The sequence below is a fragment of the Saccopteryx leptura genome, chromosome 2 (assembly GCF_036850995.1).
Source record: "Saccopteryx leptura isolate mSacLep1 chromosome 2, mSacLep1_pri_phased_curated, whole genome shotgun sequence".
Taxonomy (NCBI): Eukaryota; Metazoa; Chordata; class Mammalia; order Chiroptera; family Emballonuridae; genus Saccopteryx; species Saccopteryx leptura.
In genome coordinates, this window is record NC_089504.1 from 5,088,262 (window position 1) to 5,102,862 (window position 14,601).

The window sequence follows — 14,601 nt, forward strand, 5'->3', positions numbered from 1 at the left end:
CTACATACTCAACAGGCTCCAGTGGGTTCAGGCCAGTGAATATAGAGCTCACATGAATGTGATTTTCCCCCTTTAATTTCAAAAGTACAGTTTAGTGTTGGGGGTAGGTCGTTCTGGCAAAGCGCTTCCATCTAGGTTTCCCGCTCCCAGCTAAGTATGACCTCCTGCTGATCTCTGTAACCCAGACAGTCTCTAAGGAACTGGGTATAGTATGAGCTTTTCCTTAGTTAAATCAGGCCTTTCTCTTTAGAAAAACATTTTAGATGCATCAACAAATAAGCAATTGATTATAGCTGGGTGCTTCCCATGGTGTGCTGAGATACTACTAGTCCCCAGAGACCGTGTTGGAAAAGGTTTCCTAGGCTAGGACAAATCAGTTAGGGACTGCTGTCCTTTACATCCTCTTCTCAGAGAGCCAGAGTACACATTAGCATATTAAAGACAGTGAGAGGACACGCAACAGTGAAGCGTGCTTTATTCTGTTTCCCAAACACACCTTTCTGTGGCCTGACGCCCTGTCTGCTATGGCCCTAGTTTCCTTGGAGCACATCTGGGGGAGCCCTGATCTAGCCTGTATCTATCCTGAGCAACCTCACCTCAACGTATGTCAACAGGTGGTGTTCTCTCCACCTAGGGTCTTCTCCAGAAGCTGCAGACTAAGTCATCTCACCAGTGATTTAATCAGGACAATCCCCTGTGCCCATTTTCCAATGTCATCCATCAGGTTCGTCTTTGGTATAAGCAAGTCACACAAAACCACCCTTCTTGGTGACAGTACCTACCCCAATAACAGGGGCATCAGGTGGCTCCAGTGTCCTAACAACATCAGGATGGGGTCCCCAGCACCTACCTCCTGACTGATTGGCTGTGTCGGTTTCTGTAAATTGGAGACAGATTTCTGCAAACCCGGCTGCGGCAGCGACTCCAGCGGCTGAGAGGCCGTCGCACTGGAACTAGACAGAGACAGGACACACAGTGAGGAGTAGGGACAGCATGGGCCCTGCTGACAAGGTCCCTCTGCGTTTCCAAAAGCCACGGCTCTCATCAGCAGCTGACTGGGAGCAAGACCTGCTCTGGCCACCAGGAGCAGTCCCTTCCCCAGCAGAGGCTGGTGTGTGCTGGCAGACTAACGAGAAACTGACCCACGTTTGAGGTCTGTTCCCTGACAGCTTCCAGGCCAGCACAGTCCTCTGCCCTCCTCAGAGCCTTCTGTCTGCAGGAACGGACAGGTCAGTGTAAACTAGGAAGTGATGAAGGACTGACAGTGTGGAAACTGAGTCACTGCAAGGAAGGGGCTCTGAGCCTCTTCCTTGTAACCAAGAGCTCACAGCCACTCAGGGGGTTGACTGCTTTCAATCAGATTTTCTTAAATCTTCTCTTGGCTTGTAATAGAAATATATGCTCATAGTAATAATAAGTTTAAAGATATAGGTAGCACAGCCTTCATCATGATCTTATTCTCCAGGGAGAAACTCGAAGCAGGTTTCTCTACATAATATAGTTTTTTTGTTTTGTTTTGAGAAAGACGGGAAGGGCGGGGGTAGAGATGAGGCATCAACTCGAAGTTGCATCACTTTAGTTGTTCACTGATTGCTTCTCATACGTGACTTGACCAGGGGGCTCAACCAAGCCTTGTTCAAGCCGATGAGCCCACACTACAGCACCCAACCTTAGGGTTTCAAACCAGGTCTCAGCGTCCCAGGCTGATGCTCAATCCACTGCACCGCCACTGGTCAGGCAGTGATATAGTATGATATAGTAAACATAAATTGTTTTTAAGGTAAGTGAAATAACACTATATATACAGTTTTTTAACTTGTATTTTTACTTAGTCTAACATCTTCTCATGACAACACACAGGGACCTAACTCTGTCTTTTAAAGACACAGTACAATTGGATGGGCCATAGTTTACTAATCTCTTTTTTCCACATTACAGATAAAACTGCAGTGAGCATTTTTGTATAAATATAATTGCACACTTTTGTGTAAGCAATTCAGTCATATAAGTTCTTAGAAATGGAATTGCTAGATCAAAAGACGCCTTGGAGTTTAAAAGATACTGCCAACTGCCCTCCAAAAACAGGCTGTGCCACCTTCTGCCCCACAGCAATCTCCTGAGAAGGTAACAAGACAGGGCCCGAAGGAAGGTTCTGTGGACTCGGCAGCCTTCCAGTACTTGTGCCTACTCAACCTTCTGCCCAGCAATATCGGAGGACAGCCATCCACTGGGCCAGAGCCCCCCCATGGCCGATTCTCTATGAGCTGAGGTCCCGTCTTACATGACACTCTTCCAAAGCTCACTTAACCAGAGTACCTCATTACCACTGCGACCATTACAAAGGCCACTGGTCTCCTCTCACACGACCTTCTACCTAAAATAGGAGTTTCCAGGTAGTGTCACTAAGTGTTCTCCAACTAAGCAATTGTGCCACCTCCCAATATCCCCGGAGGACGTGGCCCAGGGGCAGCAGGGCTGGGCTGGGGCCTCCCCTCTCCCACACTCACTCCTCCCCGCCTCCAGCAGACGTGCCTCAGCACCACCGGCCTTGTGAAGGCTGTGATACTCTGCCAATGCTGGGTGAGAACAGCGAAAGGGAGGAAGCACGACGGAGGAGTCTTACAAATGCTCAGGGAGAGAAAAGGACACTGCCAGCAGCAGTGTCCCTGACCCCAGGCCCCAGCAGCCAGACCAGGAGGTGCAGGGAGAGAGGTGTGTGAGGTGGGTACGGAGCTGCCATGCCCGAGCAGGCTCCAGCCTCAGCAAGGCCGTCCCTCCCTCAGACCACCCAGCACAAACCCCACGTCCTCTTCCCCGACACCCTCTCACTGGCCAGGCCCTGTCGGAGAAGACACGCGGTGAAGGAGACAGAAGGCTCAGGCGCCCGGGGGAAGCCCGGTGTAGGCTCAGAAAGAGATGGACCAGCGGGACGTAGGCCTTTGCCCCCACACAGCGGCAGCCCCAACAGCTGCTGCCCCTCTAATGACTCTTCTGTCAGAGCCTGCGTACGAGGGGGCGGGGCTGTTTCCTCAGACCTAGGTCTGTCTAGACCAGTGGTCCCCAACCTTTTTTGGGCCACGGACCGGTTTAATGTCAGAAAATATTTTCACAGATCGGCCTTTAGGGTGGGATGGATAAATTTATCACGTGACCGAGACAAGAGAGAGTCAAGAGTGAGTCTTAAAGGGATGTAACAGGGAATCTGGTCATTTTTTAAAAATAAAACATCGTTCAGACTTAAATATAAATAAAACAGAAATAATGTAAGTTATTTATTCTTTCTCTGTGGACCAGTACCAGATGGCCCACAGACCAGTACTGGTCCGCGGCCCGGGGGTTGGGGACCACTGGTCTAGAGCACCTGCGGGTGTCACCAGTGTGGGAGGCTGCCGGCCCGCAGGCGGAAGATGGCCTACTCAACCTGGAGCCCTGAACACAGGGACCACCTCCAGAACGCCGAGTTCAGCCCCAGGTCTGTCTGCAGTGGTTCGCAAAGGAACTGGCTCTGACTCACTGCATAAGCCGCTCTGGGCTGATGAGGCACAGGGGACACTGGTCACTGGGGACCTGGCAGCCCACAGAAACGCTGCTCAACTGGCTCCCAGAGCCAGGAAAAGTGAAGGCCGAGAACAAGACACAACTAAGCAGCAAGAGTGAGGGGGAGAGAGGCCTCCTCTAACCCCTCGGGCCCTCCAGCGCACAGGGAGGCTGCTGGGCCACTGCCCCTGCTCTCACCTCTTTGGGTCTTGCTGGTCCTGCTTGTTTGCCCATCCCGTTCCGTCCTTGGGTACTATAACGATGTTGGGGTCGTTTCCTTTGTTTTCAGACTTCAAGCTTGGCAGGTTTGCAGGCGGTGGCATACGCCGGGCTGTGGCAACTTTCCCAAGACTCTGTAAGCCATGTCTAGGAATAACTGCAGGAAGACAGAAATGGAAACAGACGTCGCACAGGACAGTTACAGAAGGGAAGCCAGAATCATTCAGCTGCTCTTTCAAACTCTAAGTGATAACAACAAAGGCAACAGAACAAAAAACAAGGGTAGCCCTGCGTGGACAAACAAGCAGTGTTTGGTGGTCACTTCAGTCATGTGACCAGCCCCTCGGTAAGGCCCTCGGAGACACGGGTGCTGCTGACGTCTGTGCAGCAGCTTCCCCTTTACTGGGGGCAGGAGCAGGCTCAGGAGTGCATGGCCTGGGCGAGCAGCCAGGCCCAGAACCCTCTGCCCCATGCGGGAACCGCTTCTCTGCAAGCTGAGACGGCTCTGGCCCCATTACAGCAGGACTAAAAGGACAGTCTCCGCCCAGACCCACACCAAGCCCGAGCATTCAAGAAATCCTCACGGGGTGTGGATAGCATCGGCAGGAACTTTTCCCACCAAGTTCCAGGATACTGGAACCATGAAATCTAAACCGGGTAACTCTCATGCAGATTAGCTCCATTCTAACCACCAGGCTAAAAATACCACTGGTTTCAGTGAGAGCAGATAGAGGGGAAATATGGCCACTACAGCCGTCAGGGCGGTTGGCACTCTGAAACCAGAGCTCAGAATAGAGCGGGCTGAGGGGGCCCAGCTTCCCACAACTGCTGGATGGCGGCTACACGCCCAGAGGGCTGGTCTGCACGGACGCCCGTCTGCCCTCACGGGGACTATGGGTGTCCACGGTCCTCAACCTGGAGATGCTCGCTGGAGAAGTGGGGAGGCCTGGCCTCCGACCTGGCTCTTACCCGAGGATCTGACTGCATCTACTGCTTTTCCTTTGTACTTGTCAAACAGGCTGAGTGTCGAGTACTTGCTTTTCCCATCCTTGCCCTTGGTTATTTGCCCCAAACGATCGGACATTGCGATGAACTGTCATCTAGTAAGGAAATTGTTCTCGGCACCGCCCCGATCTGCCTTTGAAATAGAAAAACAAAATGTGTCAGTCCACCAGAACCTCTGACCCAGTGAGTAAATCCTTTAGGGAGCAGGGGTCTCCAGAAGATCTAAAGAAAGCTTTGGACTCTGTCCCTAGAAAAACAACCCTACTGGCCCTGGCCACAGAGCTCAGTTGGTTAGAACATCACCCCAATACACCACGGTGCGGGTTTGATCCCTGTCAGGGCACATAGAAGAATCAGCCAATGAATACATACATAAGTGGAACAACAAACCAGTCCCCCCCCACACCAATGCAAAAGTCAATTATTAACAAAACAAAGCAAAAAACACCCTTACCACGCACAGGCCATTTTGCTCAGACTTAAAGAGCAAATTGTAGACCTGAGGGTGCCGTCCACAGAGCTCTCCTCCCCTGCTCGCTCTGAAATGGCCGGAGCCTACTGCTCAGCACCTACCCCACAATGTCAGCTCGTAGTCCTCCCCCCTGACTCAACCTCTCTTCAAGGAGAAAACAAATGCACACCCCTCTGAGCATCTACCTCCGTGTCACATCACAAACAAGGCAGGCGGACCGGGGAGGCAGGCACACAACCCTCTGTGGAAGGCTGTGCGTTCCAGGACAAGCAGAACCAAAGCAAAGGGAAGCAACCCAAGTCAGCCAATCGTCCAGAACGGTCAGGGATGTGCACTCTGCAGAGCCAAGAACCAGCACCCCAGAGAAAAAGCGTGCTTACGCACCACGGGCCGGCTCTCTGAGATGCAGGCACAGACAGAAACAGCTGCTCCCCAGGGAGGGCCCACGGGGGCCACACTGCTTCCTGTGTAGTTCCCCAAGGGAGAGCGGCCCTCGGCCAGCAAGTCTCCCCAGGCGTCTGCCAGTCTGCCCATGGTCTTCAGTCACGCACTCCTTCATTCACATTCTCAGGGAGTGCCTGCCACAAGGCCGGTGCTGTGTGCCAGGCACCCGGGACTGACAGCGGCAGTGTCTTTTCCTCTACACGCAGCCTTGACTGGGTTCTGACCTGGGTCGTGAAATGAACACTTGCAGACGTGACTATTTCCCACTGGAATTACTGTGTAAGAAATAAAGCTAAAGCATCAGTAGGCATGCCTTTACTGACCAAGTGAGGCAACTAACACCACGTACTGACTGATAAAAAAAAAGGCAGGAGCTGCCTGACCAGGCGGTGGCGCAGTGGATAGAGCATCGGACTGGGATGCGGAGGACCCAGGTTCGAGACCCCGGGGTCGCCAGCTTGAGCACGGGCTCATCTGGTTTGAGCAAAAGCTCACCAGTTTGGACCCAAGGTCGCTGGCTTGAGCAAGAGGTCACTCGGTCTGCTGGAGGCCTGCAGTCAAGGCACATATAAGAAAGCAATCAATGAACAACTAAGGTATCACAACAAAAAACTGATGATTGATGCTTCTCATCTCTCTCTGTTCTTGTCTGTCTGTCCCTATCTATCCCTCTCTCTGACTCTGTAAAAAAAAAATGAAAGGCAGGAGCTGCAACAGGGGGTCTGCCCCCTCATCCTCCTCTGAAGGCCACAGGGAACACATCCAGTGTGCTGGGGGAGCACTTCACAGCCCCAAAGTCGACTTCAAGATAAAACTCTATACACGACTGTTGGTCGAATAAGTTTGTAAAATGTGATTTTTACGTTTGCTCGCTTATAGTTTGCATTGGGGGCTGGGCAGCACCAGGTATACATGGTGTGTGAAATTGCAAATTATCTTCCTGCTTGGGGAAGGGCCACTGTTTTGCTAATGTTTGCTGGAGCAGAGGTTTTCAGGCCAGAGAGAGAGAAGCCGTGTTTGCAGTTTGTACAGAAAGAGAAGGTATGCGGATGATGAACCAGAGTGAGGGGCTTTTGCGAGCTCCACTGATAGACTCATGGAGCCTTTGATTCTAGGAGGAACCGTAGAAGATTCTCCTGGTTGGGGAACCAGATAATGTGCCAGGGCTTTGTGAGCTCTGAATGAATGAAGAGGGAAGTGTTCTCCCTGTGTGTTTGCTCGTCAGCCAGTGCAAGACTTTAATAAAGGAATGGCCCACCATATTTTGGCTCCACTATTTTTTTACCGTCTGCCCGAATCTAATGTGAACCTGCACGTGCATGGCCACAATGGCTGTGACTACTGGCCATACTACAATGCCCAAACATAAAGCACAAGGAACCAAGATCAGTTACAAACTGGGGCCTCAAATACGTGAGACAGGAGACGCTGACTTCACACCTCTGACAGAGATGAGCCCAGGACCATGCCAGGCATGAACAAAGTGTGTGTTTAACACAGACCTAGGTATATCCATCCTTCCATCATTTCACAAACCCTGACTGATATCCACAACCTGCCAGTCACTGTCTCCAATGCTGGAATAGATCAGCATGGGGTTCATATCAGAAAACGCTCATGAAGAATGAATGTGGACAGACTCCGAGGGGTGAGCATCGTGAGTTGGATATGTATGTGTGAGGGTAACCTCCCATATGATTTCAGTCTTCTTGGTTGGATACTAACTTCCTTCCTCACCCAGATCCCAGTTTAGTCGGCTACTGCCCGGAGGCTCACAGCAGTGCCCAAGCCCAGGAAGCCAACTGCACTGCGGTGCGCAGGGGAACCGGACCGGTGAAGACAGGAACCAGCAGCGATGCTTACAAGTGCTCCCTGCTCCCAGTGCCAGCAGCCCTCCCTAGTGCCTGCCTCCTGTGCCAGGACCAGAGAACGGCAGCGGCCAGGGGTGGGAATTGGCCAAAAGTGTCCAATTTCTGACTTTGGCGCCTAACAGTTTCCCTGTCCCACCCCCAAAAGTCATGGCTAAAAATAGCACCCTTTCCTCAAGGGCAGGGGCTGGATCTTATTTTTTTCAGACAGAATGACTCATCTAATTAAACTTGAAGTTTTCCAATTAGATTAGATTAGATCTAATTTTTAGATACTTCTGTCAACTCAAACCCACAGAAAACATCACTTGGGTTGGAAGCCGAAACAGCCCCAACACACACACACACACAGGCAGAAACAAGTGCACACTACACAATCGATGGATGCATGCCGTCATGGTGACAGCAACACACACCCCCAGCCTCACAGAGCTTAGTCCACAACAGAGGAAACACTTTTATATTTCTCTAAAAAAGCAAAAAATATGCAACAGGGGCTGCACATGGCCCACAAAGCAACATGGAGAGAATGTTTGCTGACCCTCAGTTTAAAAAGAACCCTTTTTTTTTTCCTTTTTTTTTTTTTTCTTCATTTTTCTGAAGCTGGAAACAGGGAGAGACAGTCAGACAGACTCCCGCATGCGCCCGACCGGGATCCACCAGGGGCAACGCTCTGCCCACCAGGGGGTGATGCTCTGCCCATCCTGGGCGTCGCCATGTTGCGACCAAAGCCACTCTAGAGCCTGAGGCAGAGGATACAGAGCCATCCCCAGCGCCCGGGCCATCTTTGCTCCAATGGAGCCTTGGGTGCAGGAGGGGAAGAGAGAGACAGAGAGGAAAGCGCGGTGGAGGGGTGGAGAAGCAAATGGGCGCTTCTCCTGTGTGCCCTGGCCGGGAATCGAACCCGGGTCCTCCGCACGCTAGGCCGACGCTCAAGAAACCTTTTTTAAAAAGAGGGAGGACAGGAACATCAATCTGTTCTTGTATCTGCCTTAACCGGGGACCGAACTGGCAACCTTTGCGCTCCAGGACGATGCTTCAACCAACCGGGCTATCTAGCCAGGGCTAAAAAGAACCGTTTTAACCAAGCACTTTCAAAGGTCTCCAGGTGGGAAACAGATGGGTAGCCTGGGAGGAAACCCCACCCCAGAAAATACCTAAAGCTCAAGCAGGAGTCTAAGTAGGGCCCAACAAAATGGGAGGGGCCCAGGCAAAGGACACAACGTATGCCTTTTTTTTTTAGATTTTTATTGATTGATTTTACAGAGAGGAGAGAGGGGCAGGCGAGAGAAAAGTTATCAACTCAAAGCTGTTTCACTTTAATTGTTCATTGAGTGTCATATGTGCCTGAACCAGGCAAGCCCAGGGCTCCAAACTGATTGACGCTCTCTCCACTGTGCCGCCACAAGCCAGGTGCGACATATTTCTTTTATTCACCAGTAGAAATTACTCCACGGACTATGCTAGGGATGGCCAAGAACCATTTCATATTCTACAAACTCGTGTGGCAGGACAAGTGACTTGAGGCATAAGGGTACTGAGGTAGGGAGGTTATTCTGGATTATCTGCGTGAGCCCAAGGTCATCACCAGGGTCCTCAGAAGAGGAAGGCAGGAGAGCCAGGGGCGGAGAGGTATGACAGTGGAGGGACCCTCTGAAGATGGAGAAGGGCTTCAAGCAGAGAACTGGGGTGGCAGGCGGCCTCTAGAGGCCAGAGGAGGCAGGAAAAGGCGAGAAGATGGATTGCCCCCTGGAGCCTCCCGAAGGAAGAGGGTCCTGCTGACATCTGGATTCTAGACTCACTTCAGACTTCTGACCCCAGAACTCCAATGCAATGCAATGCACTTGTGTTGTTCTAAGCCATTTAATTTGTGGGAATATTCTATAGCAACAAGAGAAAACTAATACGCTCACTCACTCAACATATTTTTTTTAATTAATTAATTTTTTTTTTACAGAGACAGAGAGAGAGTCAGAGAGAGGGACAGACAGGAACGGAAGCATCAATCATTAGTTTTTCATTGCGCATTGCAACACCTTAATTGTTCATTGATTGCCTCCTCATATGTGCCTTGACCGCAGGCCTTCAGCAGACCGAGTAACCCCTTGCTCGAGCCAGTGACATTGGGCTCAAGCTGGTGAGCTTTTGCTCAAACCAGATGAGCCCTCACTCAAGCTGGCGATCTCGGGGTCTCGAACCTGGGTCTTCCGCATCCCAGTCCGACGCTCTATCCACTGCGCCACCGCCCGGTCAGGCCGCGTAGCCATTTTCGATGATATGTGGCCGCATGCGGCCGTATATCAGAGAAATATGGGGCCACATGCCAAGAAGGATGTTTCATCCTTGGCTCCTGCACGGCCAGGTGCAGTAGCCGAGGATAAAACATTTGCTGTAGTGCAGACACTCTGTGCTGGAGGTCTGTAAGCCAAATCAACAGAACTCTGGCACAGAGCGTCTAGTTCTGTGACTTCCGGTTAGGCCGTTAGGGGATCTTTGACCTCACTTCCAGCCGGCGGAGCAGGGAGCAGCGGAATGCTGCGGGGGACGCATCTCTGGGGCCCTGTGATCACCATTACCAGCAACCACATAACCACAGCAACCATCATCCAGTCTACTGTTCTGGGGTGTCATGGATTTCTAATTGACCATCATTACTGCGATAAGTGAGGGGGAGGCTGGGAAAGGCGAGGGCCTGTACTACGGGTGCCGTTTCCCGCCATTAGAAATAGCGGCAGTCAGCTCTTTGAGCCTCTTACTATCCAGGCAGAGGCAGCAGCAACCCCATAGCTGGATTATCAGGCTACTAATTGAGGAAGGAAAGACTAGGAGAGAGGCTCCAGGAACACGGACTCTCTCACTGTCGGAGCCTATAAATGCTAATGAGCCTTGACTGCCAACGAGACTGAAGCACAATACATAACATCGCCATAGAGACTTATCAACTGCAAACCTCTACCTGAGCGTGCCAAAGGGGCAGAACCCGGGGTACAGAGTCACCGACCAGGAAGAGGGAGAGAAAAGAAAAAGCAAGAAGATAACCTCTCAAAATCAAGAATAATCCGCAGACTTTATAACCTATCCTATTTTATTATATTTGTTCATTTGTTTCTCTTATCTTCGTTCTTGATTTTTTTTTCCCTCCTCCAATTTGGTCGTTTAACTCTCTACCGGTCTTACTCTCTCCTCTCCTTGAACTACACTACCCATAAGTGTTACATCTCCCATTATCTTTTCTTTCCTCTTCCTTTCTCTCTATGAGAGTTGTACTCCAAAACCTTTAACTCTCTCTCTCTCTCTCTCCTCTTTTTTTCTTTTTTCTTTTTTAGTATTTCCCTCTTTTTTTCTCTCTTTTCTCCCTCTATATTAGTTTCTTCCTTTCTCCTTTGCGTCTCCTCTCATTCAAACCTCAATAACGAACAAATTATCTTATCTGGGACTCAAACTTATGTTTGTGGCATTTTGGGGGGGTTTTACTTCACCTTTTTAACTCACTAGCAGTGCTCCCATCCCCAGCTCTCCATTTTATCTAGTTCTTGTTCCACTAAATACAATAGTAATTTTTTAATTTGTCCCCCATTTTCCTGTTTCCCTCTTATTCCTCTCATCATAACTCTTAGTCAACCAACACCTAAAAGCAAATCATTTTATTCTTGACCCAAATTTTTTCCTTATTTGCTTTTTGTGGGTCTATACCCCCTTTTTTTTTTCTTTCTTTTTTTTTTTTGCCCCTTTATTACTTCTCCCCAATTCAGGCCCTCCATTACATGCATTGTTTGTTCTATTTAGTACAATATAATTCACAGTTCACCACAAGATTTTCTCAAGAAAGAGGGGAGAGGAGAGGAGAGGAAAAAAGGAGGGGGGAATAATTTCCTTTTTTTAATTTTAATTTTATTTTTCTTTATTTAATTATTAATTTAAAAAAAACAACTTTGATTTTTTATTTTTTTAACTTTTTATTCTTTATTAAATCTCATTAATACTATCAACAAAACCACCCTCAGATGCCATTAAGGAAGATAAAATCGAATATCATGGATACAAAAGAAAGAGAGGTAACACAGATAGATGAGGAAAAATCTATGGAGAAAAAATTTAATATATTGGAAAACTTGGAGTTAAACGACAGAGAATTTAAAATAGAAATCCTAAAAATACTCAGAGATATACAAGAAAACACAGAAAGGCAATTTAGGGAGCTCAGAAAACAACTCAATGAACACAAAGAATATATTTCCAAGGAAACTGAAACTATAAAAACAAATCAAACAGAGATGAAAAACTCAATTCACGAGCTGAAAAACGAGGTAACAAGCTTAGCTAATAGAACAGGCCAGATAGAAGGTAGGATTAGTGAAATAGAAGACAAGCAACTTGAGGCACAACAGAAAGAAGAAGAAAGAGACTCAAAAATTAAAAAAAAATGAGATAGCCCTACAGGAATTATCTGACTCCATCAAAAAGAATAACATAAGAATAATAGGTATATCAGAGGGAGAAGAGAGAGAAAATGGAATGGAGAACATACTCAAACAAATAATAGATGAGAACTTCCCAAGCCTGTGGAAAGAATTAAAGCCTCGAGTTCAAGAAGCAAACAGAACTCCGAGTTTTCTTAACCCCAACAAACCTACTCCAAGGCACATCATAATGAAATTAGCACAAACCAACGGCAAAGAAAAAATTCTCAAGGCAGCCAGGGAAAAGAAGAATACAACATATAAAGGAAGGCCCATTAGATTATCATCCGATTTCTCAACAGAAACTCTACAAGCTAGAAGAGAGTGGACCCCAATATTTAAAGTCCTGAAAGAGAGGAACTTTCAGCCACAAATACTATACCCATCAAAGCTATCCTTCAAATATGAAGGAGAAATAAAAACATTCACAGATACAGAAAAGATGAGGGAATTTATCATCAGAAAACCCCCACTCCAGGAATTACTAAAGGAGGTTCTCCAATCAGATACAAAAAACAAAACAAAAAAAAAAAAAACAAAGCCACAAGTAAAAGCTCTAAGAAGAACACAATAAAACCAAATTTAAACTGTGACAACAACAAAAAGAAAGGGGGGGAGAGGATGGAGATTAACAGTAGCAAAGGACAATGGAGTGCAAAAGTACTCACAAAATAGTGCACTACAATGAACAGGGTAGGAACCCTTATTCATTACTTTAAGGTAACCACCATTGAAAAAACCACCACAGAAGCACATGATTTAAAAAAGATAGCAACAGAGGAAAGATGTATGGAATACAACCAAATAAAAACAAAAGATAGAAAAATGAAAGAGAAGGATCAAACAAGACACAAAACTAACAGAAAGCAATCTATAAAATGGCAATAGGGAACGCACAAGTGTCAATAATTACACTAAATGTAAATGAATTAAACTCACCAATAAAAAGGCACAGAGTAGCAGAATGGATTAAAAAAGAAAATCCAACTGTATGCTGCCTACAAGAAACTCATCTAAGTAACAAGGATAAAAACAAATTCAAAGTGAAAGGCTGGGAAACAATACTCCAAGCAAATAACATCCAAAAAAAAGCAGGCATAGCAATACTCATATCTGATAATGCTGACTACAAGACAGCAAAAGTACTGAGAGACAAAAATGGACATCTCATAATGGCTAAGGGGACACTGAATCAAGAAGATATAACAATTCTTAATATATATGCACCAAACCAAGAAGCACCAAAATATATAAGACAGCTACTTATTGACCTTAAAACAAAAACTGACAAAAATACAATCATACTTGGAGACCTCAATACACCGCTGACGGCTCTAGATCGGTCATCCAAACAGAGAATCAACAAAGATATAGTGGCCTTAAATAAAACACTAGAGAACCTGGATATGATAGACATCTACAGGACATTCATCCCAAAGTGACTGAGTATACATTTTTCTCCAGTGTACATGGATCATTCTCAAGAATTGACCATATGTTGGGCCACAAAAACAACATCAGCAAATTCAGAAAAATCGAAGTTGTACCAAGCATATTTTCTGATCATAAAGCCTTGAAACTAGAATTCAACTGCAAAAAAAGAGGAAAAAAATCCCACAAAAATGTGGAAACTAAACAACATACTTTTAAAAAATGAATGGGTCAAAGAAGAAATAAGTGCAGAGATCAAAAGATATAAAGAGAGACAAATGAAAATGACAATACAACATATCAGAATCTATGGGATGCAGCAAAAGCAGTGATAAGAGGGAAGTTCATATCACTTCAGGCATATATGAACAAACAAGAGAGAGCCCAAGTGAACCACTTAACTTCCCACCTTAAGGAACTAGAAAAAGAAGAACAAAGACAACCCAAAACCAGCCGAAGAAAGGAGATAATAAAAATCAGAGCAGAAATAAATGAAATAGAGAACAGAAAAACTATAGAAAAAATTAATAGAACAAGGAGCTGGTTCTTTGAAAAGATCAAAAAAATTGACAAACCCTTGGCAAGACTCACCAAAGAAAAAAGAGAAAGGACTCATATAAACAAAATCCAAAATGAAAGAGGAGAAATCACCACGGACACTGTAGATATACAAAGAATTATTGTAGAATACTATGAAAAACTTTATGCCACTAAATTCAACAACCTAGAAGAAATGGATAAATTCCTAGAACAATACAACCTTCCTAGACTGAGTCAAGAAGAAGCAGAAAGCCTAAACAGACCTATTAGTGGAGAAGAAATAGAAAAAAACCATTAAAAACCTCCCCAAGAATAAAAGTCCAGGCCCAGACGGCTATACCAGCGAATTTTATCAAACATTCAAAGAAGACTTGGTTGCTATTCTATTGAAAGTCTTCCAAAAAATTGAAGAAGAAGCAATACTTCCAAACACATTTTATGAGGCCAACATAACCCTCATACCAAAACCAGGCAAGGATGGCACAAAAAAAGAAAACTACAGACCAATATCTCTAATGAATACAGATGCTAAAATACTAAACAAAATACTAGCAAATCGAATACAACAACATATTAAAAAAATAATACATCATGATCAAGTGGGATTCATCCCAGAATCTCAAGA

At 46.6% G+C, this 14,601-nt stretch overlaps 1 protein-coding gene across 6 annotated transcripts in view; it reads right to left on the reverse strand.

Moving 5' to 3' along the window:
- PRRC2B (proline rich coiled-coil 2B) overlaps positions 1-14,601 on the reverse strand; it is a 99,203-nt gene that overhangs the window by 49,559 nt on the left and 35,043 nt on the right. For 5 of the 6 annotated variants that reach the window (XM_066366872.1, XM_066366870.1, XM_066366871.1 and 2 more), the window contains exons 2-4: positions 4,726-4,894; positions 3,736-3,913; positions 851-953 (exon numbers count right to left, since the gene is read on the reverse strand). In XM_066366872.1, coding sequence (XP_066222969.1) covers positions 851-953; positions 3,736-3,913; positions 4,726-4,840 — 396 coding nt within the window. In that variant the 5' untranslated portion in view covers positions 4,841-4,894. The remainder of the gene's footprint in view (positions 1-850; positions 954-3,735; positions 3,914-4,725; positions 4,895-14,601) is intronic. The other variant, XM_066366869.1, reaches the window with a different exon arrangement.